At 26.4% G+C, this 27949-nt stretch overlaps 1 protein-coding gene across 1 annotated transcript in view; it reads right to left on the reverse strand.

Moving 5' to 3' along the window:
- The window catches only part of LOC100203539 (myotubularin-related protein 13), a 95095-nt gene that overhangs the window by 32871 nt on the left and 34275 nt on the right, over positions 1 to 27949 (reverse strand). The window contains exons 5-15 of the mRNA XM_065791595.1: positions 26457 to 26589; positions 26277 to 26385; positions 25915 to 26028; positions 22213 to 22287; positions 18696 to 18809; positions 17685 to 17735; positions 13181 to 13351; positions 10678 to 10974; positions 5513 to 6145; positions 4672 to 4876; positions 4478 to 4567 (exon numbers count right to left, since the gene is read on the reverse strand). Coding sequence (XP_065647667.1) covers positions 4478 to 4567; positions 4672 to 4876; positions 5513 to 6145; positions 10678 to 10974; positions 13181 to 13351; positions 17685 to 17735; positions 18696 to 18809; positions 22213 to 22287; positions 25915 to 26028; positions 26277 to 26385; positions 26457 to 26589 — 1992 coding nt within the window. The remainder of the gene's footprint in view (positions 1 to 4477; positions 4568 to 4671; positions 4877 to 5512; positions 6146 to 10677; positions 10975 to 13180; positions 13352 to 17684; positions 17736 to 18695; positions 18810 to 22212; positions 22288 to 25914; positions 26029 to 26276; positions 26386 to 26456; positions 26590 to 27949) is intronic.

Below are 27949 nucleotides of genomic sequence, written 5' to 3' on the forward strand. Positions count from 1 at the left end.
ATATTTCTAAAAGCTTGAAAGTGTAAGTTATAAACAAAAAAATATAAAACAACAAGTAACAATATTGCAATTTAAATGGCACTAAAAACATTATATCGTCAAAAATTAACAAAATTGATAAGGTGGGCTAATAATTTGACCAGGGACTGTATATGAAGCAACGAAAGCAAAAAAATCAGTTCCTAATTTATTCTTTAATTCTAAATCAATAAGAACAATTGTGTTTTTTGTTTAGTCGCGTTTTTGTTTTACCATTAAAAAAAAAAATTGCAAACAATTTACAAGAAGTTGGGAAGTGTAAAAAGCTACTTTGTTGATTTCATGTAGTTTATTTTTATGAAAATAAATTGTTTGCGAGTATTCCAAGTGAAGTATTATATCTCTACAACTTGTATTTAATATATTTTTGATGAGAAATAGCAGTCATTAAATATTTCTGGCTAGAGTAAAGCGTTTGGAAAAATGTTGTGAATTTTTCAAACTTTTGTGTCATTAACACACACACAACAAAATTATAAAAATATTTAAATATTCAGATAATCTAAAATATAAAAAAAATACTATAGTTAGAGTTGTTCTTTAAGAAAATCATAAAAGTATGCGTATCATGGTTAGCCAAAGAGACCATCAGGTTTTATGTTGTGTCACTCATACAATTTAATATATTTTTGATGAGAAGTATTATATCTCTACAACTTGTATTTAATATATTTTTGATGAGAAGTATTATATCTCTACAACTTGTATTTAATATATTTTTGATGAGAAATAGCAGTCATCAAATATTTCTGGCTAGAGTAAAGCGTTTAGAAAATTATTGCAACATTAACACACACACACACAAATATTTCTAGCTATAGTAAAGCGTTTGGAAAATTATTGCAATATTAACACACACACACACAAATAAATATATTTAAATATTCAGGTGGCTGAAATTTCAAAAAAATGTTTTTGTTATTGATGTTCTTTATGAAAATCATAATACTATTATTTTGCTATAAGTCTCAGCTTCTAATTGTAAAAACAAAGAAAAAGAAAAATCACACACAGAAATGGAAATGCTCTAATTAAATTTCTGAAATTAAGTTTCATAAGCAGTTTGTGAAAGTTAATTTCAAAAAATTAAATTTTTTTTGATTTGCTAAATGAAATTAGAAAATAAAATAAATTTTAAAAAACTATACTAATTTCAAAAAATAAAATGAATTTTGAATTAGCTAAATATAATTTGAAAGATAAAATGACTTTAGAAAACCTAAAACTTTACAAGGATGATAAAATTAAACAAGAAAGTTCTTCAACCTTGTTACAAAAAAATGCTTAGTGCCTATATTACTATAACTTGCTTAAAACTCCAAAAGTGACTTAATATTTTTTTATGTTTCCCTCCTTGCAAAAGACTATTAAAAAAACTTTTTATGTTTGGATTGATTTATCACATAGCAGTAATAGCTGCAGCCATCCTATACACAATCCGTCTCTTTGGGTTCTTTTTTATTTTAGTGACATTTTTGTAATATGCAAAATCCAAAAAATATTTGTAAACCAAAAATAGCTAACACACTGGGTTTAACAAAATTATCATGAGCTCAGTTTGAATAAAAAAAAAAAAAGTATTTACATAGTATATATGCAGTAGTGGTGTAGTGGTAAAGCACTCGCTTTGTAAGCAAGTGCTTTACCACTATAGGGTGGGTTTGTACTATGTACCAGAGGTCATAGTACAAACCCATCCTGTACCTAGAAGTATCATGCTTAACTTGTTTCTCTGTGCAGCTGCCACCAAGGTTTGTGTTTTAAAGTAATGAAAGGACAATAATTGATAAAAGTATTAAGTATTTATATAAATTGAGTAGATTAAATAAAAAGTATTTATATAAATTGAGCCTTCTCAACTATAACAACCTTCTAAACCTTCGCAAAGTGAATATTGTGAGACTCAAATGTGTTAATGTCATTTTTGAGACTAATAAAACCAAAGCACTATTGTAGGTTTCTTACATCTTACATGTTAGTAGCTGAATCAATGATAAATAACCTTATTACGTGGTAGTGGTAAAGTAATATACATATATATACATATACATTACATTATTATGCGGTAGTGGTGTAGTGGTAAAGTGCTCGCTTTGTGAGAGGTTCCGAGTTCGATCCCCCCACTCTGGTAGTACCACGCTCAACTTGTTTCTCTGCACAGCAGCCTTGATCATCAAGGTTCGTGTTTTGGAGTTATAGAGTTGAGAGAGGGTTGTAACCACTATTAAGTATCCTCCTCATCTGTAGTGGCCTTCTTGGCCTTGAGGAGGTGAATAACAAAAAAAAAAAAAAAAAAAAAAAAAAAAAAAAAAAATGATTACATTGATAGATTTCTCACATCTCACATGTTAGTAGCCCAACAGATATAAAAAACTTGATTGTAATATCCCGTTTAAAAAATTTCATCAAAGGTATATTAATCTGGGAGCAAAATTATATAAAAATATTGAAAAAATTAATTTATAAATATTTTTAATTAATACTTTTAATTAACATTAAAAAAAATTGTTTAAATTCCACAAAATCTAAAATAATAATCAGCATACAAAATGATTATTATTTTTAAAACTTTTTTTTTAAATAACAGTCAAGAGAGGCTACTTATGTGTATGTGTGTGTACGTGTGTATGTGTATGTGTGTGTATGTGTGTATGCGGTAGTGGTGTAGTGGTAAAGCGCTCACTTTATAAGCGAGAGGTTCGGAGTTCGATTCCCATCACGTCCCTGGTAGTACCGCGCTCAACTTGTTTCTCCGCGCAGCGGCCTTGTTCGTCAAGGTTCGTGTTTCGGAGTTATAGAGTTGAGAGAGGGTTATAACCACAATTAAGTAACCTCCTCGTCTGTAGTGGCTTTCTGGGCCTTGGGGAGGTGAACTAACAAAAAAAAAAAAAAAAAAAAAAAAAAAACGTGTGTGTGTGTGTATATATATATATATATATATATATATATATATATATCAGGCAACCAAAAAAGTTACACATAAAAACAGTTTTAATAAAGTTTATTCTGAAAAATAGTCTCTTTCAGCAAGAATAACTTACTCCCATCGTGAAACAAGCTGGTATATTCCATTTTTTTAAAAGTCTTGAGTTTGGTAGCTAAAAAATTGAATTAACTCATTTTCAAGATCTTCTCAATTTCGAAACTGTCGATTCCTCATATGTCGATTCCTCATTCAGGGCCAAAAACAGGTAATAGTCGCTTGGCGCAAGGTCTGGTGAATAGGGAGGGTGAGATAGAATCTCCCATTGTAAACATGCTAGAGTTTCCCGCGTGATTTTTGCGGTGTGCAGTCTGGCATTGTCCGGGTGGAATAAAACACCTTTTCTGTTTGCCAAAGCTGCTTGTTTTTGATGAAGAGCAACCAAAACTCTGTCCAATTGGGCTGATATATCTCAGCAGTAATGGCTTGTCCACTTGGTAGCGAATTGGTGAACGATACCTGCTGTAGTCCACCATACACACAGCAAAACCTTTTGTTGGCAAATGCTAGGTTTAGGAGTCATCGGTACTGGATCGTTACTGGCTAGCCGATGATATGTTGGTTTTTTGTTGCAGTACATAATCCATTTTTCGTCGCACGTCAACATCCGGTCAAAAATGGCACTAAATTGTGGCGGGAAAGCAATGAAGAACAAATGGTTAAGTGCTGTAGCTTGTTTGTTTCACTCAACTCATAAGGTACCCATTTGCTCAACTTCCAACATTTTCCAAGTTGGTGCAAATGTAAACGAATAATTTCATCACTCACATTAAATCTCAAGGCAAGGTCCTGACATGTTTGACTGGAGTCCTGCTCGATTGCCAGCTTGATACCCTCGTTGTTTACGATGGATGGTCTTTCAGATCTTGGTTCATCTTCAAGGTTTTCATTTCCAGAAGAAAATTTTATAAACCAATTTTGACCCGTCCGTTCTGCTATGGTACCTTTCCCAAAAGCAGCGCATATCTTACGACAAGCTTCTGCAGCTTTGGTTCCATGTTTGAACTCATAAAGTAAACAGGCGTGAATTATTGCATCTGACACAGCCATACTTCACTTAAGACTTTTAAATTTAAAACGCACTAATAAAACTTATGAAACACATTGATTGATTCTCCTTAAAACAAGCTTTAATTTATATGCAAAACTATCCCCCCACCACAACCAGTTTTCCTAATACATTTCTTAGAAATAGTCAATTAGGATAAACCGCACGAACTTTTTTGGTTGCCTGATATATATACACATATATATAAATATATATATACACATCTCTCTCAATCCTAAACTCCGATGCAAAAACGTTTTTTTAAATAAACGAGGCTACTGCATGGAGAAACAGGTTAGGTCAAAAATAGCGTACTACAGAAAATTTTGTCAAGTTGACATTTAAAAAAAGTTATTTTAAAAGTTTTTTTTTTTTACTTTAAAAAAAAATCAGAGTAATCAACTCACCTATATAAGTTGAACTTCCATCCACGACACTGCTTGAAGGCTTAAGGGACATTGACAAATTATCGTCATTCATTATTGAAACGCCATCATCTTAAAATTTGAGCAAATAACTTCATTTAAATGGGTGTAAAACGTTTTATAACGTTTGTTGAATAAAGAGCAACAAAATCTTTTTTTCCAAACAAAAAATGTACTTTTATCTAATGCTTGCTGCAATCTCTTCTCATATTCCTTCTTCTTTTGCGCATTTAACTTTCGCATCTCAACACAAGCATTTGTTGGGACACGTAAAAACATCATCTGTTGAGCAAATAGCATTGTGATGCTATAAACGATGCTCTCTTCTGCATAAACTAAACGCTCTTTCTCTTCTTCACTCTTTGTGTCCCATTCACTAAGCTAAATTATTAATAAAACAACAAAAACAACAAATGACAATATTCATAATTTTATAAATGTTATTGCTAATATTGTAATAGAGCAACATTGTTTTGCAACTTCTTTACTTTATAATTATAACTATTATTCTATATATTATGCCTCACAAAGTTGCATAAAAAATAAATAACAATCTTATTAAATTGTTGTTGTTTTGCCTAAAATTAAACAATCATGTCACATTTTGGGGCACCACCAACCTATTTAGAATCAAGTTTGATGGTGTCAGTCATTATACCGCAAATCAAATTTTAATTTCAAGAAAAACTCAATAAAATCAAACTTCAAAAAACTTCTAAATAAAAATTTAGCACAATATAGAAGGATTAAATTAATAAAAGATTGGAAGATAAAACACAAATGTAACAGTATAAAACAATGTATATAACATAGATTAAGGAACTTTGTACCCAAACTAGGTTTTTTGCTAAAAATTATTATATATAAATTTCCTAATGATTAACATTTCTCACTTACAATACAAATACAAAACAAACTTTTAAAAAACAAATAATTATTAGACACTCCTTAACTTATGATGAGAATAATTACAATAATGATGCAGTGATGTTGATGAAACAAAACAAAGGTAATTACCAGTTCAGCAGCTAAGTTCATTGGATTAGGCAAATCATTTTTAATAGTCTCACTGCTATCAGTTGTTTGTGCAGAGTCACCCAAATTTTGAGAAAAATCTTTGTTTCGAGTGAATGCGCGGATACGTGTATTTGGGGTGTTCACAGAAGGTGCAAAAAACATACTGTTGCGCTGATTTTTTCCATCTGCAACATTTAATGAATCCATATCTTGTGTTTGAAGAAAATTATTTGATTCTGCTTTATCTTTTTTTTCTTTTTTGAGAGCGCTTAATCTTTCATTGACATGTAATTGAACAATTTGTCTTTGAACTTCAGCATAAAATGCTTCCTCCCAAAACTGCATATTGCTCCAAACAGCATGCTCTTGAACTGATGTGTACGCAAATTGGATAGCACTCGAACCAAGTTTTCTATGAAATGCAGAAACAATGGGAATTACTTTTGCAGCAACATTTGTGTTATAAACAGTATTTGCTTCTTTAAGCGCTGCATCTATCAGACGAATAATTAAGTTGTATTGGTCATGTTCTAAAATAGCACTCTTTTCATTTTTGATTCGTAGTTCTAATTCATTGCACAAAGCTAATTGAGCTCCCTTGCTTTTCAAAGCACGCAACACAGATGGCATTGCCTTGTAAAAAAAGAATGTTACCATTAGTACTTTAAAAATCATTTAAATTAACTAAAAAATACAACAATAAATATACTTTTTTCAAGATAAAAAAGTAGAGTAATAACTAGTAAAAAAAAATCATGCTTTAATGGTAATAACTTTACAGAAAATAAACAGCAGCGTAGGCTTCAGGCTACATCAACTCAGTTTGGGTTTTGCACAGGCATTATTATTTAAATATAGAAATGGAATTTAAAAAAGAGAGAATATATTGTAATGATTATATTATAAATAATATTTAATACCAAAAAACATAATTTTAGGAAAATTCTACTCTGACCCAAATCATTTTTTTTAATGAAAAATATAAAAGAACATTTTTTTCCATATTTTTGAAATAACTTTTTCATTAATGTATAAATAAAAAGGTTTACTATTTTTGAAACTTTATATAATTTCTTTTCTTTTGAGACCTAGGTCAACAAACTTTGAAAGAAATTTCAATTAATAGCAACATGTTTTTTTTTGTTAAGGGCCTTGAGCAACCACTAAATATAACTTTTATATCCTAAATTTAAAATTCAAAATAATTTTATTATATAATACACATTTATGGGGTCTTAGTAAACATTTTTCAAAACATTATTTAATGGACCAACCTATTACATATTTTATATATACATATATATATATATATATATATATATATATATATATATATATATATATATATATATATATATATATAAATATATATAAATATATATATATATATATATATATATATATGTATATATATATATATATATATATATATATATATATTTATATATATATATATATATATATATATATATATATATATATATATATATATATATATATATATATATATATACACGTAGTAATTAACTAAAATATAGAGAAAAATAGACTCGAAAAGTTGAAGAAAAAAAGAAGTTAATGGAACAAAATAAAATATGTAATAGGTTGGTCCATTAAATATTGTTTTGAAAAATGTTTACTAAGACCCCATAAATGTGTTTTATATAATAAAATTAATTTGAACTTTAAAATAAGGATATAAAAGTTATATTAAGTGGTATTATATATATATAAAGTAATTATTTTTTGTTGTATATTCTTTCATAATTAAGGCATAACAAAATAGTAGCAAAGTAAACTTTTAAAGTAAACATAGTAAACTTTTTTTTTTGTACTTTTATGATTTTTAAATGTTTTAAAGAGGTTAAAAAAAGAATTGTCAATAAACAACTTTATTTTTTTTATTTTTCCAATTACTGTTATAAGTAATATTGCATAGATGAGTTTTTAACTTTATGAAAGTCCCAGAAACTTTGTTCTATGAAAATCCTGAAAAATTATTCTAAATTAAATTAATTTAGAATAATTTAGGGTAAATTCTGGAATGTTGGTAAGGGGATAAATAAAGTAACTAAAAAGTGCTGAATAACTATGTTTCTCTAAAATCAAATATAAAATCTCAGCTTTACTATAAACAATACGCAAAGCATAATAATTTGTTTACTTTTTAAATATAAAATGTCAGACAATGGTTCAGAAATCAATAATTTTTATTCTTATAATTTTCTGTTGCAAAACATTTGTCAGCTTTTTTTTAAAACATTTTTTGCATGATCAATAATAAACTTTTAAACTATTTTGCATCGTTCATGTAAGTTGTTTTTTTTCAGAGTTGAATTTTATATTAAAAAATACTGTTCAACTTTTTGGTTTTTCAGATAGAACTCCTATTATTTTAATATAGCGTTTGCTTAGAGTTTGCAAATGACCACAGATGTTTTTGATAACTGGGTCATACAATATGTCTTATCTTTTAAAGTACCCTAGCACTGTCCTTGTTTGCTAATAATTGATACTTAACTGAAGCTATAGCAAAGTACTTTAAAGCACCAAGATGGTTTGTCTTTTTGTTAATTATGGTATTTATTATGCTGAACGATTGCTCAATGTGAGGACTACTGAATATATTTCAGCATATCTTGATAACTTTACAAAGCTCTAAATACTTTTTACACTACAAAACTTCTGCCCATCAATATTCAAGACACACAGGCTTACCATCAGCAAATATGGGTAGAAGCGCTGTATCGATCTAAAGCTGCATAACTTCTCGACTAAATACTACTTTATTTATATCTACACTGGGAATGAAAAGTGGGAATTTTTTTTCGCATTCTCTCTGTAATTCTATGACCTTGAGATATTGAATCGATCGCAGAAAGACGTTTTAATAAAGGGTTGATAAATGGAAATTTGTTAAGTAAGTAAACTGATGATTCAAGGTAAGCTTTTAGTAAGGTCTTAAAAAATGATGATTTAAAGTCAGAATTTAAAATAGTTATTCTTGGCAAATATTTTTCAGCATTACTTCCAAGGTATAAGTAATTCGAAGGGCGATTTTTTATCTTTTAGGTTTAAAAATTTTAACTATGTCTTTGTTATATACTTTATCAATTTTGGTTTAATATAACAAGTTAAAACTGTTTTAACCAGTTCAATTTCCTCGTCATAAATTCGATGGACTAACGGTTCTTTTTGTTCAAAAGGTAAAATAAATGATTTAAAAATAGGAAGAATTTCAACATACAGATTAATATAAAGTTATGTCAGAAAATTTTTTTTTTAAAGAATTCTAGCTTCTCTTTCTGCACCTTGTTAGCTTTTTCTGCTGCATTTTACATTTTATTTCTTTTATTAGTTTTTCACTTTCATCTTTATACAGAGAGATGTCTTGTTTTGTTAACCAAGAAGAAGAATTAAGGTGAAAGCAGGGATTATCTCATACATAGGAAGAGTGCAATCTAAAACTGACAACCACTGATGATAAACCCTTTGCTTTGTATGTGACACCTGAGATTTGACAACATTTTTGCAGAAATGTACAAAGATCTGGGCCAAACTTAAAATCAATGTAGATATCATCCAGTAAATTTACAACTACCTAGCCAAAAAAAGAAGTAATTTTTTTGACAACATTGTGCACATGACAAATATTGCTATCAATAGCAAGAAAGTTAGGAACCACTTTTCTTAATCTTTTTTCAAACCCACTGATTTTTACCCTTATATAATCGGTAGAATCTGATAAATCAGAAACTAGATTACTTAATAGAATTGCGTCTTTAAATAAATAAACAACAGCATTAAAAAGACTTTAAGCGTTTACTGTAACAAGCAATAATGATGCATAGTGTTTTAATACAACTTTACTAACTTTGTTGTAAAGTAAACAAGACGAATATGCTCAAGTATAACTAAAAACCTTCTCATTTTTTTCCGAGAAGCATTTATGTTAAAGAAAAACATTTTTATTTTCATATCAAAAATAAGCTCAGCATGAAAAGTTTCACCTAATCCTTCTTATACGAAACAGCTAAACATTTTCAATTTTTTAAAAACACCATGATCTCTAGACATCATTTCTTTTGCGTATTTAATTATATGGATTGTTAAAGATATTGGAAGATTGTGTTCACAAATAAATGTGAGTGTTATAGCTTCTGCATTTCATGCCTGGTCTCTAAGACTTAAAATAGGTTTAATAGTAAGCTTAACTCTATTTGTACAAATACTGCCAATATGCATGTTATCCGGAGTGCTGTATGGCAATACACATGTATCTGTTTTTTTTTAAGTTAGTGAAAAAAAAACTACGGTATAGCTTTGTTTGACTTAATAATTGCGCAGTTTTGACGATGTATTTAAGACTTTGTGTGGCAAAGTAAAAATTTTTTTATTTTTAAGTCTTTACTACATATTGAACATTATATCTAAAACATCAAACCAAATAATGTATAATTATGAAGAAAATTACATATTTAAATGTTCAGCTAGGGAATAAACTTAATGCTCCAGTTTTATCTATGTTTCTTATAGGCTGAATAATACTCTTTATTATAATTTTACTCTTGAAGCTAATTCCAGCGAAACTTGTTTTTAATAATTTTGGTCTATCTCAGAAATGTTAGATAAACTCTTAACTTCCATTTTATAGTTTTTTCTTCTTGTGTATAATAATTGACAACAAAAACTTTTGTAAACTTTTAAAAGGGAATTTACATCAATTAACTTCTTACAAAAAGGAATTTCTAATACTCAAAAATGTTAATTTAAATGAATTAAAAAAAAAAAAGTATTTCAAAAGTTGATCTCTTAAAAATTTCAGTTATAAAAAACATATTTGTTAAAATGCAATCATTGTCATTTTTAAACTTTCATATAATTTTTTACAAATCAATAATAAAAATAATCTGGAAATTTCCTGAAACGTAAAGGAGTATTAAGTGATTTTCCAGATTTCCAAGAATTCCCAGAAAAAACTCATCTATGAATATTGAAAAAAATTCAATTATATGATATAAATTTCTTTTGCTTTTGCTTATTTTAAACTTCCTAACTTCTGGTTTTTTATTTTAAAAAAGTTGGTAAAAAAAAGTTTACTATAGATTGTAATCTATAGTAAACTGTAATGTTTACTGTATATTGTAATATTAAAAAACAAGTACCTTTCTTGCTTCCGAGATTTTGCTCTCATAAATATATTGTACACAATCTTTTATAACTTCAAGTCTTCTTTGATTGATGAAATGAGTTACAGGTAAGTCATAGGTGCTAATAGGTACTTGTGTAGGAGTAATAACAGGTGCTTTAAACACTTTTCCCTGCACAGATTCATTACTTTGCACTAAATAGCTGTTTATTTTTACTTCATTTAAAAGTGGAAATCTTTTTATAGGGTGATTAAACACATCAACATTTATTGAAGGAATTGTACTTATTTCAGGATTGTCAAACCAAGGTTCCTAAAGATATAATTAATTCATAAGAAACAAAAAGAGAATAAAAAGAAAACAAATGCAAAAAAGCAATATTTAAAGACTTCTCTCACTCTTTTTCTCTCTATATATATAAACACACACACACATATATAAATGCAGCATTAGACACACACTGATGATGCCATACTGAAATAGGTAGCTGCAGGGACTTTAGTATATACATCGACTATCTTCAGTAGGAATGTTGCTACATTGACGGTTTGGACTGGGGCAGCAATCTTTTCTTTCATAAATTTTTTTTTTTTACAAACTTTTATTTGATCATATTTTTACTTATGTTCAGTTACATGTTTGTTTTATTTATTTATTTTAAAGTGCCTATTTAAACAAAAAATTTATAAACAAAATTAAATCAATTATAAAATAACTTTAAAAATTAAAAAACAAACAAACAAGTTATGCAAAATATTTAGACTTTTTTTCTTGTAACGCTCATGAATAAAGTTTGTTTTTAAATTTTTATCAAAGTTTTTAACTATAATTTTTTTAACATATTTAAAAATGCATCCATCATTTGTGAAAGCAAGCTTTGCATATGAAGAGTGTATTTTTGAGATAATTGACTTTTTTCGTCACATAATCATGTCTCATATATTTGGAAAAATTATTGTTGCTTATGTATATATACATTAAGTATATTGGATAATGTTGATAATTGAATCATTGGTAAATAAAAAAATATATTTTGTTTGTTTATAAATTCGCATTTACTTTCAAAATACTGTATATCCAATCACAGCTTATATTTTAATAATAATGTGAATGTAAACAATGTTCTGTTAAAGTAATGTAAATTATTATGTTTCAAAATTCACGGTTGTGAATTTAAATTTATTTCAGAGAGTTAAATAATTAAATAAAGAGAAAATAAACCTTAATATTTTCTAATTTTATTTTAAAATTTTAAAAAATAGTGATAGTCAAGTCAGATTTTTAAAATATTGCTTTTTTAAGGAAAGAAGCATCAACACTATCTTTCTTTCTTGCTTTGTTTATAGCCGGCATATAAAAATAGACAAACAATTAAAGAATTGGAAAATACATCAAATTTTTTAGAACATCTCCTTTTTTTTTTCATAGGCCATTAATTTTTTATTTCCGCCTCAAATTTATTTTCAAATCTTTTTAAGATTAATGGACAATCAATATAACATAAACGTCATCGTTAAATTTTTTAATGAAATTAAAAAATATAGCGAAAAATAAACCTCATTTTTTTCTTTGAAAAAAAGTAATTGTCAGTTTAACAAACAAATAAAAAATAAGTATTATTATTGAATGCCTTCCATAAAAAGAAACAGATAACAAATATATTTAAACTCATTAATATAAGATGTCTTTTTAATACATTTTAATAATCAGTTCAGTTAAACAAAGTATAAACAAACACTAGAATAATAAAGCGTTTTGTTTTTTTCTTGTTTCAAGTATTTTATCTCTTTTTTTTATGTGAAATAGGAGATAAGATAACGCATTAATCTGGTCTATCGCAATCCATCATTTCATTAGGGTAACTTTACAAGGATTGTGCTTGCGCTAAAGTAATATACATTTGCCAAGGATTGGTCACAATTAAATACCGGACTTTGAAAATAAATTTAAAATTTTATACTGTGTTTTGAAAACAAACGTTTTTTAGAAGTAGAAAAATATAGAATTATACTTCGCTTAGCATATAGTCGGACACAATGTCTGTTAGGCCCTTACAAAGTAAAAATAAAAACCACACAATTTCAAAGTTTTTTTTAAAATGGCACATACCGCATTTTGAAAATAAACATATCTTCATGCAAATGTTGGAGAGGTAAAAGTAATACTAAAATATTTGAAGTTTTTAATGTTAAACATTTATACTTTTACACTTATGCGTGTTTTTTTAAATATTTAACCAAGACAAAATGGAAAAGTTGAGTTAATCCTTTACAACTGGATGCCCTTGGTGTTAACATGTTTTGCAGATAGAGATATAGTATTTTAATTGCGTACTACAATTACAAAGAATGCCATCAAAATACCTATACCCGCAAAAGAGTTTTCTGATTGTAGCTAAGTTACCTGCAGCATGACAAAGAAGACTCGCCTGCCTCAAGTTTAACAAAATTGATTGCAATGCAAGGCATAATAATAATAAAAATAAATAAACATGATTGAATTTAAAAAAAAAACATACATTTTCACATAAATGATCTACAATAGGAATCAATTCAGCTAAAAGCTCTTCGGTGCTTTTTTCTTTATCTGAAGGAGTAACAGTAGCCAGTAACTCATCAAACATGTCAACCACACGATATGGCGGCCCGCGTGCTTGAGTCATTGTAGAAAATGAAACACTATCTAAAACCTTAACATTTTATAAAAAATACAAACAAAATTTATCTATAAACCGGGTTCAAACAACACATAATTAGCATATCTCAAATATGTTAGGGTATTCTACAAAAAGTGCTCAATGCTCTTAAAGGACAGAGAAGTAATAAATTAGTAAAAAAACACTTATTTAATTATAGCTTCTACTGTCAGTTTCTACTAGTCAATTTTTTATATTATTTTAATACTTAACTGGGCTATTAGTTGAAGAATTATGAGAATAACTTTTTAAACAGTTTTACAGTTTTAACTTTTTTATTAGTTTTATTATTAAGTTGAACCTTCTGTATTTTACCTGTATTACTAGAACTCAATCAAGATCACTAAGTAGTAATTTGTGTTAAATTTACTTTTAGTTTTCATCCTAAATTAAGAACTACTTATATGTTTTATATGTATAGCATATTTTTTAAAACATAATTTTTGCTCAATTTTAGGATTCTTGATCAACAAAACCTTTGAATTATTTATTTTAACCAACAAAATAAAATCAGCAAAAAAAAGAGAATTTATTCAGTACAAATATAGTGTTTTTTGATTATATTTGGTTGATTATTTAAATTGTCACGTTCATAAAAATTTTTAATGTGTAAATAGTTTTGCTTTATTTTTGGCTTTAACAAATGATCTGTCATTGTCGCCTATCCTTAGAATATTTTTAGAGAGATATCCCGGAATATATTCAAGGTGTAATGTAAAATCCTGCAGACCTAGAGATTAAGGTGAATTGATGTGAATTGGTTATAAAATTATGTGATTAACCACTGATACACTTAACAAAACATGTAATCCTTGTATTATAAAACTTTTTTATTAAGATTTTTGGATAAATTTATATTGTATAATTGCATTAAAAAAAAAAAAAAAAAATTAAAGTTTATAAATAAAAAAATATACAGTATGAAAAAATTATTAGTAGTTAAATTATTTTTAGTAGTATGAAAAAAATAGCACTATAAAAGCAAAAAGTTACTCAAATATTAATTTAGTAAATTTTCATGGTTTACATGGTTACTCAATTGATCATAAGCCAACAGTTTAGAAAAGTGAAATGCAACAACAATATTAGAAAAGTTATTTTTATTGGCAACATTAAAAAACTTTTTACCACTGATAAAAAATGAGTCAATATAAAACTAATTAAAACATTCAACATAATAAAACTAATTAATGGAAAAATGCAGCATATGATGTATGAGAAAAATTCAATTATATTACTGCATACAAATGTAATTTATCTTATAATTTCTGGTATGACTTTACTGATTGTAATTTACTAATTAAATTTAACAGATTATTAGCTTAACTAAATTATAATTCAGGGCTTGTAATAAAGCAGACACGCTCTCTTTACGTGAAACATGCCGGTAAAAACAAAATCATCAAGGCATAATAAGCAATGGTCATTCAGCTTATAATGACAGTATAAAATCAGGCTAGTTCAAGAGTTTGAGAGGAAGAAAATGATAGGTTGTTTAATTTATTTCTTAGAAAATACTTTTGACAAAAACTTTTAGAAACTTTTAGTTAAAGATAAAACTTTTAGTTAAAGATAAAACTTGTTTAATTTAACAGTAAAATTCTGTCTTCCATCAAATAAAAAAGCACTGATATAAAATATTAGCATTACATTATATGCTTTAATGTAGAAAGTGTGTTTATATTATGCGCTAACATAATGAATGAACAATTTGAAGTTGTTACTTGATTGCTTTTTCTAGAGTGGAATGTTAACTATTTTAACCAAATACACTTAGAAATACAATTTGAATTAAAAAGTTGCGTTTGTATAGTAATTTTCTATTAGCATTTCATTTGTGCATGCTTCTATTCAAATTGTATTTCCAAGTGTATATGGTTAAATATTTAACATTCCACTTTAGAAATTAGCTGTTTACTTTCCTACTTTCTTTCCTTTTGAAATGTCTTTGATTGCTGACATTCTAAACAGCAAAAACATTTTAAATTTAAGATAATTAATACTTAGTAAAAAATTAATAATTATCTTAAATTAAATTAAAAATGTTTCTGCTATTTAGAATGTCAGCATTCAAGGACATTCCAAAAGGAAACAAAGTAAGGTTTCAATATTTAGCATCGATTTAAACATTGATTATAAATCAAATGCTCGATGACAACAATGAAATAGAAAGTGCCGATGAAGACATGACGGCTTATCTGATGACTGATGAAGACTGATGAATTAGCAGCATTCAGTTTCAAAAATGTAAAGTTTAAGGGAAAATCTGTTATTAAATTTGTAATAAATAGTTTAAAAAATGAACTTTAAATTAAATTTCTTGTGTTATAATAATCTCTTAATTTTTTAATGATAAAAAAAACAAAACATGAATAAATATGAACTTATTTGAAAAAATCATTTTAATAATTAAAAAAATATTAAGAAATACGAAAACCATTAACTGTTAATAATTTAATATTTGAATAGTAAAAAGAAAATTGCGACCAGGCGCAAACAATAAACAAGAAATTGAGAAGTATAAAGAACTAATTCAATGACATAAAGTTATGAGTATGCTGATGTAGTGTTATGGGTGTGCTGTTATAGTGTTATGAGTGTGCTGTTGTAGATACTACTTCAAAGAATTTTTCAATTAAAAAACGTTGTATAACAAGAAAACTTTCTAAGAGCACAGTCTTCACCAATATTTTAAATCTCTTGATTGCTCTCACAAACATTTTCTCAAGCGCACATAATCACGCTTGGTGACAACATATTACAATTTTAGTAGCGCAAAATAACACGCTTGGTGATTTACTTAAGTGCAAGTTCCGATAATAAAGTGAAATTTAAATGATTATTATTTAATTCTTCTCTTCAAACAGCTAATAGATTAGATTTTTTAAATAAAAAATTTAATAAATTTTTATAAATAAATTTTTCAAATTTCACTTGATAGAGGATTACCATTAAAGGTTTAGGAGCTCCTCCTTGCTTACCCACAATTAAATGTGGGTCAGAGTTAATATTGGGGAAGGAGAGGTTCCTTAACCATGGTGAAGTTGCCTTTATTATGGCTAAGAGCTCACCTGCCCTGATATAAGATTAGTTTAATGCCATGACAAGCAGTGCCATACCCAGCGATAGTTTTGGTCATACCGGTAAAAAAAAGAAAAGAAAAGGTCCTTTAGATAAAAATTGTTGGGCCCCAACTTTTAATTTTAAACTAAGGCCTAGTTATGAAACATTATCCATTAAATTATTGGAAAATAAAAAGTTAACAGCATTTGTTTTAATTTTTTAACTTAATTTTTAGATTTAAAAAAACAGACAGTTAAATAACTTTTCTTTTTATTAAAACTTTTTAATTAAATATAGTTTTAAAAATTAATATTTAACTTTAAAGGAATGTAAAATGGTTTTGCAATACTCTTTAACAAATTATTTCCTCTTTATTTATTTGCAAACTTTCATTACCCCAAAATGTTAAAATTTTACAAAATTCTCCATCATAAATTGTGTAAATGCAACCAAAAAACATCATTTGTTGTAAAAAAGGAGTGCTTTTGTTTAAAATAATTTTTTTCACTAATGGAATTAAATCTTTTTTTTTCTCATTCAAAATCTTGTTAAGCTTGTATGACATATATAAAATAAAAGATTATAATGTTTTGTATAAATATTTTTATTTTTTTTATTTTTGTGAAATAAATAAAGATAATCTTTTTCAGATAACAAATTTAGATTTTAATTGTAATTTTTGTTATAGTTATTGTTTAAAAGATCTTAACGTGGTGTAAAGTATTCTAACAATGCAATTTAATTTTTAACAATATAAAAATTATTCCTTAACACAAAAAATATAAGTACGTTTAAATATTTAAGTACGTTGAAATATATAATAAAAAAGATAAGCTACGTTGATAAAGTTTACACAATAGTTATATTTTTAAAACGTAATGCACAACTAACAAAAATGACAATTTTTTTTTACGTGTTTATTTGCTTTTATTAAACAATTGCTGGATTTTATTAATATTTAAATTTATAACTTATGGAACTTTTATTTGGGCAACCATACTGGTCAAACGGTATGGAATTACATATGGGTACAGCATTGACCAAGACCCCAAAAAAAGTTTAATTGGCAGCTTTTTAAACTTAAACCAGTCTATTAAATCATTATTGACAGTAAACATATGGTAAAATTAGTTAAAATTTTTTTAGTACTGCAGAGATAAGAATGTTTTTTAAAACAAGAAAATGCAATTATATTGCCATTATTAATTTTAAAACTTTAGTTAATTATATTCAAATATATATATATATATAAAAAAAAACATACTTTGCTAAAAAAATCGTCTCCAACTAATCCCCGTTTTTCCATAAATGCCATCTAAATAAATGAAACTATTATTATAATAATATAGCTTATATATGAATATATATAACAGAGAAGCAAAAAAAAAAAAAAATTTAGTCATACATTTAGTCTGCTGTACTTATTTTATGTTACAACAAAAAATAATCTAACAGAGTAATGATTCTGTTGGCTCCCTGATTAACATTTATTAATTCAATAGTTTTAAGTTTTTAAATAAATTCAATTTTAACGAATAAAATCATAGACTAGTTTACTATTTATTAAAACTTTAGATAACCATTGTTTACATAAAGCTAGGTTACTAACACTTTGTGGCTTAAAGAAACTTTTCCTTTTTTTAAAAACAAATTTTGTAGTTGTGTTGAGGTTGATAACTATAAAATGATAACTGAAAAAATAGAATAAAAAATAAAATTTCTCTTTCTGCTTGCGCGCCCATGTGCACGCACGAGCGTGTGTGTATAGATATATATAATATAATACTAAATGTTTTTGTTTCATTTATGGCAGTTTAAATGATGAATATACCGAAAAATTATTTTTTTTAATATTGTATCAATATTTATATCAATAGTGTTTATAAAAAAAAATTATTACATATCATTTCAATGGTGAAAACAATTACTGTTAATTAAATAGAAATGTGATAAATATGTATTAATTTGAATGTAATGTAAATATACATAATTGATTTTTTACTAATAATTTTGGTTTGGTTTTTCTCACTTTATACAATTTTTTTATACTTAACAGTACAAAGATATATAAATAATATAAAGATAATGCGGTATCATATTTTAGATTAGGAATTTATAGTGCTGTATCATTATTTATCTACTTTTTTTTTTAAATTTGTTAATCTATTTTTTAAATTTTTATTACAAATATACAAAAAATTATTGTATCTAATAAAAGTATAAAATTACTTTATAAATAGTACAAAACAATATTTTGAAAATTTAATTAATTTACCTTGTTGAATGAAATTATTGGTTTTGGGTGAACTCTAATTAATGTTAAACAAGAGCGATAACCACAAAACATTTCAGCTAAAAGTTTTATAAACACTGCACGCAGTTCTTTATCCTAAAAATAAAATCATAAAAAGGCTGATGTCTTATTCTGAATAACTTCTTATCAGTAGTGAATTTTCTTTAAGAAAAGGGTGACAATCTTTAAAAACTTGAAAAAAGAGTCTTAAAAAAGTCACTAAAACTTACGTAACATAAGTTTTAGTGACTAACGTAAGGACCTAAATTCTAATAAGGTACATAATCTGATGTTTTTCTTGTGTATGAATTGAGTAGGATGCCGCTTTACCAAGCTAAATTTGGTGTTTTTTTTTTTAAAACTGGCCTGACTCTTTGTGTTGTAGTTCATAAAATGCATGATTTTTAGTTTAAATGTTTTTGTTTGGAAAATCAGTGAAATAGTCATTATTCTGATAAATAGTTTAAAATAGTAATGTGATTTAGGAAAATATTTTTTAAACCCAAAAGTACAACAACAATAACAATACAACAACAGCTAAGATGAGAGATATCAAAGAGTAATAAATCAATCCAAGAGTTTGGTGAAATTTTATTTATAAAAACTTCGCCCCTTACACAAATAATTCAAAAATATTACAACTCATTAAATCTAATCAGTACCTGAACATTAGGGTTATGACTGAAAATATTTTGCAAAATCTCCTGTGGTCACAAATAAAGAACTAGATACCTGATGATATCACCTGATGATATCAGTCAAGACCATACCTGCACCTGATGAAATGGCGTTATAATTTACCAAAAATACTTTCCTCCCTAAGTTTATCATGTTGGGCCTCAAAAGAAGTGAACTTTTATTAGACAAATTTATTTCAGAGGTCTGGTCTCAAAATTAATTTGGTGTAGGAAAAAAGTAAATATGGTAACTTTGTTATTAAAAAAAAATCAACTAAACTGTCACTGTTACTATTAGCTCCTAATTCACCGTGACTAAAAACAAATAATTTTTGTAAATTTTTATAAAAAAAAACACTTTCAAGGAATTGCAAAATTAAAAAAAAAAAATGCAAATGCATTTACATTATCCAAAGCTAACAAATAAACTGAAGGCAATAGCCTAATAATGTATTGAATATTGTTATTGATTAGAAACATGGAATTTCAATGCAGTCTTATTTAAAACACCTAATATTATAGCTGAATGATCATCAGACAAGATGCTTCACTTAATAAAGTTAGTGACTGGCAGTATCATGCTTAACTTATTTCTCTGCACAGCGGCCTTGTTTGTCATAGTTCATGTTTAAAAGTTATAGTTGAGAAAGGGATCTAACCATAACTAAAGTAGCCTCCTTGACTGTAGTGACCTTGTCAGCCTTAGGGATGTGAATTAACATAAAAAAAAAAAGAGTAACTATTAGAGATCAGTTGTTTTACTTTTTGATTGATTTAATCGTGAAAAAGAATATTGCAGTTGTTCTATTAATGCTATTAGGTTCTGTACTAGATTGCTTACTTTCGCTTTTGTGATTTTTAAAACACTATAATAATATAATACTATAACTACATTAAAACACTATAACTAAGAAGAAAAGATTTTGGCTCTATTATGCATAGAACAGTTACAAAGTCTAATTATAATTTTTAAATTAACTAAAAATTATCCTAAAAAAATGAAAAAAAGAGATGACATAATTACTATATCAGCAGATCCAAATCTAAATTACTTTTAAAAGGATGCATCATTTACTGTTTAAAAATTGAAAAAACACTTGGAAAAAAAAAGGTTGTAACATTTATTTTGTATTAATGAAATCGAAATCTCAATGTAAGCCATCTGTCAGTTAACATTGACATTATAAATACTCACAAAGAACTGCGTTTGTTTTATCTGATTGTATTTATTTTAATACCCTATTATTTGATCTAAATAAAATTCACATAGATAACACTAACATTGAAAACATTGACTTCTATGTAAATAAACTCACTGATAACTTAAATGATAATAATACTTTAAGAAAAAAGAAAACTTTTAAAAATAATAATAAAGGTGTCACTGATATCATCCCAAATAAGATTGAAAATACTTTCATTAATAGAGACCATTTTGATAATGGAATTGTAAATATTGACCTTAATAACCTTGTGGCTCTAAAACCATGTGGTATTAATTACATAAGCAAGAACAAAACACAAAAGAGTGACATGACTACAGAAAAGCTCAGCCCTGATAAATTAGGTCCATCAGGAAGTTTATTAGACTAGAAAACTCAAGATTGTGTTGATTGTGTTGGACCACGAAAATTTTGCTCAATGTTATGTTTAATGCCAGCTAGAGATTGAGCGTACAGATGCAAAGTTTTGTGTTTTAAAATTATACCTGCTAAAGACCAATACATCAAATGATTTTAAATTGAACAAAATAATACCTTAATAGTAATTGTTTAAGAAACAGTAAATTCAATATATGCTAAGAAGAAAATAAAAAACTAGAATTGTTTTAAAATCAAACTTTGCAATCTAATTTTGTTATGTTAAAACCATCAAAAAAATTTATAAAAAACTTAGAGTTTAATCCCATTGTAATTTTTTTGAGATAAAAACTTTATCATTTTTAAAATTTTATTTGGAACTTGTATATATTAAGGCTTCCTTTTATAATTTTTATAACTATAATTTTATCTTTGTTGATTTGTATTTTTGTTTCAGCATATCACTTGGGTTTTTTTGTATGATACGATTTTTATTTTAGGTAGTGAGTATTTTTCGCATCTTTTTTCTTATCGGCCAACTGGAATAATAATATCTGGCAAATTATTTGTATTTTCTCTCTTTTTAAACTTGTTTTAAACAACTTCATATAGATTTTTTGGATACTATTTTATCTTGGTAAATGATTATATTTGACCATTTGAACCTTTTGATTTATTGAAGCAAAAGCAAAAGTACAATACAATTTAACCATTTTGAAAATCTAGCCAGAAAAAGTATAAATATTAAGATGTAGATACTTTATCAAACTAAGAAGCTACCATTTTTATTTTTTTCCCTACATTGTAAATATAAGTGTGCAGACTGTGTCAAATAAATTTAAATAATAGAGATAAAAAACAATCTTTATCAAAGGTGACCTTCTTAAAAAAGATATTGTTTAAAAACGTCTTGAAAGGTGCCTTTCTTACAGTTTTTTTAAAATAAATTTAAAAGAATTGATTTTTAAAAGCTTCAAACTTTTTTAACTTTCTATGAAATGTTACCCAACATATTGTAAGATGTCTTGTTGCTGGAACTTTTTTATGAAATAAAAACAATAAATGTGATTTTCTGAACCAGTATTAAAATGTTCATTTATTCCTACTACAGGCCAAAAAAATTTTTTTCCATAACCCTACTGTACATGGCCCCAGCTCTGGTCAAATCAGGTCCCTATTGGTTAGCATTTTTAAGTTTTTGATTAATTTCCATGAGATTTTATGAAATACAAGTTTACTTACTTGAAGAGCAAGAGTTTGTGGAGAGTCTGGTACCGGAAATAACAAATCAGATGTAAAAAGTGATGGTGTCAATATCTAAATTAAAGCATAATTAAAATAATCTTTCCAGTTATTTTTTGCAACTAGTAAATAAAAAATAAATAAAAAGTAAAAAAAAAAAATTACAAACCAAAAACTTTTTAATCAAAATTTTTGTTTTCTTGAAATTTATATAATATTTAAACGTAAATATTACAGTAAAAAAATTTTAACTTTGAAATTGATATAACTAATAATACATAAAGTGAATTTTACTATATTATATACACTAAATAAAGTTTTATCAAATCTTTTAACAGAAAAAAAAAAATTTAAATTAAATCTAAATAAAAATTTGCAATGATTAAAAAATTAACCGATAAATCTATAAATGTACTCAAACATAAAACATAAACTCAATATATAGAAATAACTCAACATATAGATGAACAATTGACTGTATTAAAATATAAAGCTCCAAAACCTTTTGTTTTTAAAAATCTTAATAAAAATATAATTCAAATTCAATCAGGCTATATTTAGGCTCTAGTTTCTCTTAAGAATAACAATTAATAAAGAAGATACTAGTAATATAAAAATACTATAAAGTATTAATTAGTTTTGATTTCGAATTTTGCTTTCTGTGTTGTTCAACAACTTGTAAAAAAAATTGTTGTTCTTCATTTTGCGCAAACTTGTGGAAATCACCAATAAGTTTGATTCCTCTATCGGCACAATCATTTGTTACCTCTAATTATTTAACAAAATTTTCTGCATTTCGATAATCTTGGAAGAATTTCCACTTTTGTGGATTTATCTGGAGCAATTCCTGGTTGTTTATTAGTCCAATTAAATCAAAAAGAAGCCAAGACTGTGGTCCAATTAAAAAATAAATAAAGGTTGAAAAATTTAATGTCGGAAATTTTGGTTTCCCAATTAAAAAAGTTTTTGGTCTTGGGGTATAAAAAAGTTTCTTTGCCATTATTGTTCTGGTAAAATCTGACAACTTTTCATTAAATAAAGATAAAATAACAAGCTCTTCTGTTAAATATCAAAGGTGTTGGTTAATTGAAAAAATCACAACAGTAGCAATATCTAAATCCTCTTCTTGATACCAGTTCATCGCAACAAAAAATATGAAGTCATCGACTGGAGCAAATACGGAAATCCTTGAGCAAAAAAATTGCATTGAATAAAAAAGACTAATAAACTTAGTCATGAGGTGGACATAATGAATTTATCAGATAAGAGGTCCATTTTTAAAATATATAGAACATGATATAAATCTTGCATCGTGAATTGCATCTAGTTTGTTTTGCTCTGCCCATTGATAGTTTTCCCTAAACATAGATAAAAATTAATTCAATTAACTCAAGATAGTCTTCTTGCAGAAATATTTTTGTGTCAAGGTATTGGTAAGCCCGATTCAGAACTAAACTTGCTTGATTAAATATTTCTGATTTGATGTCACTAGGCCATTCAAAAAAATTAAACTTTGAGTAATCAATATCAATTCTTGAAAACTCAGCTTGGAAATGCTTAAAAATGGGCACATCTGGACTCTTGCTATCTCCTCGTAATGTGGTGAATGCATGTTTGATGTGTAGCTCATTATGATGATGGCAACATGCTAGCCAAAGGAGGAAAAAACATGCTGCTCTGTTTTTATTACCTGTTGTAGTTGCTGGCTGTTGTATTAAAGTATACACTAATAATGTTTTCCAAAATACTCCAAGCTTACGCAAGTTTAATGGCTGCATCACAATAAATTGTACCTGCTGAATCTTTAATCAAAGGTAAATCAATAAGTTTTGGTCTGCAAATAAAAGTTAACTTCTTTGAAAACAAAAATAAAAAATATAAATAGGATTTATATAAATAAATAAGTACTTGTTATAAGATCCGCTTATAAGAACTGCTATATGCTCTTCATTAAGAGATTCGTCTAAATGAAAAAGCTTTAAATCCCAGTGCAAAATGGCTTTTATTGGTTTGTTTATCTCATACATATCATTAAGTTTGCCTCCGCTTTTGCAGATTATATTCGATTAAAACAGAAGCTGTAGGCAAACTAATAAACAACATTGGTCTGCCACTGATGCTGTAACTTCTAAGAGCTTCTTTGTTGATATTTCAAGTGAATTTATTAAAGGCATCTTCCTTTTCTTTGGTGGTAAAGGAGTACACTCTGTCTCTTTTTGATCTTCTTCATCAGCACTATCAACTAATTCACTGACTTCAAAGGCACTTGGTTTTTGATCTTTAGTTGGTACTCTGAAAATCCATGCTCAGTCTAGCTTCTTGACGTTCTAAAAATTTTAAAACGCTAATTGTAAATGCTATTTGTCATGTGATACTTTCTGCTACTTTTCTGATCTTCATAAAATGCCCAATCTTCTTTCCATTTTGGTCTACATGATAACAACAACTGCTCATATGCATTTACTGCAAAAATATCACAAAGTCGTTCAAGTTCATTATAAAATTTGACAAATTTTTCTTTTACAACATTTCAACTTGATTGACATTATCTTTATTTTCACCTTTTCCCCCAACAATTTAGTGAGCCATGAAAGACAAGAGTTATCTGATCGAATTGGTACTCCAACTGTTTCCTAAAATTCCTTAAGCTCACCAAGAAAAAGTTTAAAAATATCTATGGCAGAAGTGTTACTTTTGAAAAAAAACATAAATGAGAAACATAAATCTGCCTAACACGTTTTTTTGTTGGTATACAATTGAAGCTTGATAATTTATCGGATTCAGGGTGACCAATTAACCTATCTTAATTATTTTTTTTAAAATTCATCATTATAATAAAATATTTGCTTATCTAATAAATTAGTTTCAAAATTATTTTCAAAATTTCAATTTTACTAATTGAATATATCAATATCATAGTTGTTAAAAAAAACAGTTGGTTGATATATACCAAAATTTACAGACTTATTTTTTGCCCATTATTTACTCCCGTTATGCATATAACATAGCCATTTTCGGAAAATTGTTGGGAATGAAACACCCTAGTAGTTACTCATTAAAAATTAATTACACTTAATATTAAACAAAATTAATAAAGATCACTCTAACCATTTTCAATGAACAGTTATTATGATATCTAAATGCAACTATTTATATCACTGAGTGAGTATTTATGTGTTTTGTTGGCCTAAAACAACTTGAAAACTTAGTTTTTAGCTTTTTGCTTATTTTGGTATATATAATTTACAACAAAATTATTTTTTTATTATGTCCAAAATAAAAGAAAATTTTCAGTTAGATATTTCATTTTAATGCTATCATAAAAAGTATTTGTCATATAAGACAGTTTTGATTGCTATATTATTATCTAATTAAAAAACAAAGATAATTTATGCCCAAAACCATGATTCAAGCATGAAAACAGTAAGTTTTCAAAATTAAATGCTTAATGTATGTATATTTTTCTCAATACAACCTTTTGAATAATATATATTAAAAAAAAAAAAAAAGAGAAAATAACAATTCGAAAACCGAAAATTTCTCCAGATAATTGTAATTTGAAATTCACCCATAGCAAAAAACTTCATAAAATTATTAGTATTATTAAAAACAACATTTTTATTAAAATATTAATTATTTTGTTTATTATAATTAAATTATATACTAAAATTGTAGAGCAAATTTAAAATAAAATAAATGTACCATTTTTAACAACTTTAAAATATTACTGTAATAAGGTTCAGAGATGTAGGTAAGATGAATAGATTCTGGAACAGTTACATAACCTTCATCAATATTCACAACAACCACATCAAACTATTAAATAATAAATTGCTAGGCTACAAAAATAATTTATAAAAACTTATACTTAAAATATATTTGTTTATCAAGTTAAGTAAAAATAAAAAATAATGAACAAAGTAATTTAAAAAAATAATGATAAAAAACAATAATAATGAAAATAAATAATAAATTTATTATGAGCTACTTTTTAAAACGTTTTATTTTAATTTAAATTAAAAAATTTGAATATTTGTTGTTTAAAATATTCAAAACATACTAACTAGTTCAGGTATGAGTCCTTTATATGACATATGCACACCCATCAAAAATGGTGTTGGAGCAGTTAAAAAATCTAGCAATGATGATGGTAATGTAGGAATAAAAACATAGCTAAATAAAAATATTTAACTTGAAACAGATGTATAAATATCTTTACTTGAGAATAGTACTAAAAAAGTTACCTAAACTGTAAAGGATATAATAATGACACAAGAGCTTCAGCTGCCATAGTGAGATGACTATAACTTGAAGCAAGTAACAATATTTTTGCTTCCGTTACCAATGCAGTAAATATTTTTATCATAGAATTGATACCTAAAGTATTTTTGTTCAAAATTATTTTATATAAAATTACATATATATTGTATATAGATAAATATATATATATATATATATATATATATATATATATATATATATATATATATATATTATATACATTTCTTTTGTTAAAAATATTTATGTACAAAAAAAAAATACAATATGTAAAACTATTTCTAGCATTAAAACATCAGAAACAAAAAAAAAATAATAATAATAAATAAACACCCAAGTTTAAATGGGCTGTCCTAAAAAATGTCCTTGCTGCAACAACCCAACAACAACAAAAAACTTACTCTGTTAAAAAATAATCATTTTACTTTATAAAAATCCTCAAGAGCTGCTGAATAAAAAAAACAATCTAATTTCTAAATGCCATAACAAAAACAAATTTCTATTAAACAACCTCAAACCTGAAGATTAAACTTAATAGAGCAATTCACGAGAGCATAACAATAGTTTTAAAGAACATAGTTTTCTTTGTATATAAATATTTCAACAGAAAAAAACAAAACAAAACAAAAAAAAAAAACATATTTTGCCTGATGATTGTGAACAACGTAACTAATATTTGTAAAAATCATTTTTTAAAACCTCGGAAAATAGGAGATAGCCCTTAGAGATGAGATATATTAAACTGGAAATAAAGGAGCTTAGTATCAGACAGCACCATTTTACATAGATTTCTTGCAACTATAAAAAGACGTTTGTTCTTAAGAGAATTGATCTTGTAAAAAAGATGAAAAAAATTATTGCAATTAGATATAGCAGCTGTACACGAAGATGAAAACCATGGAGTAGAATGAGACTTGACTAAAAACCGACAAGAAGGAATAAATGCTTTGATACCTGCCTTGGTCCAGGAGGTTACACAGGAGGAATTAAGATTCGAGAGGTTACGAGAGGTTAAGGAATTAAGATCAAAGTTAAGACATGATATGATATTGCACAATCCTGCTGAAAAAAATATTCTAGACCTACCGAAAAATTTTATACTGATGGTTGCAACCTAATTTCTAATGTTTCTACTACAAATATGGGCTCATTGTAATATTATATATGTTGATTGTAATATTATACATGTTGATTTTTGGGAAATAAAACTCTAAAACTTACGGATCCACCACCTCCCTTTATCCATAAAACACAAATTCGCGGTTGATACCTTTTGCTTTTTAAAATGTTTATTCTATTAGAATAATAAACAGTCAGACTTTTTCAAATTTTTATACCAGAGAGTTTTAAAACACTTTAAATTTCAGTGCTAGTAAAATTTGCTAATCATTTTTTGTTTTTCCTTTTTAAAATCAATACTATTCTTTCTTCTGTAATAACCTTTTTCGCAAACAAAAAA

This window comes from Hydra vulgaris, chromosome 02 (genome assembly GCF_038396675.1).
Source record: "Hydra vulgaris chromosome 02, alternate assembly HydraT2T_AEP".
Classification (NCBI taxonomy): Eukaryota; Metazoa; Cnidaria; class Hydrozoa; order Anthoathecata; family Hydridae; genus Hydra; species Hydra vulgaris.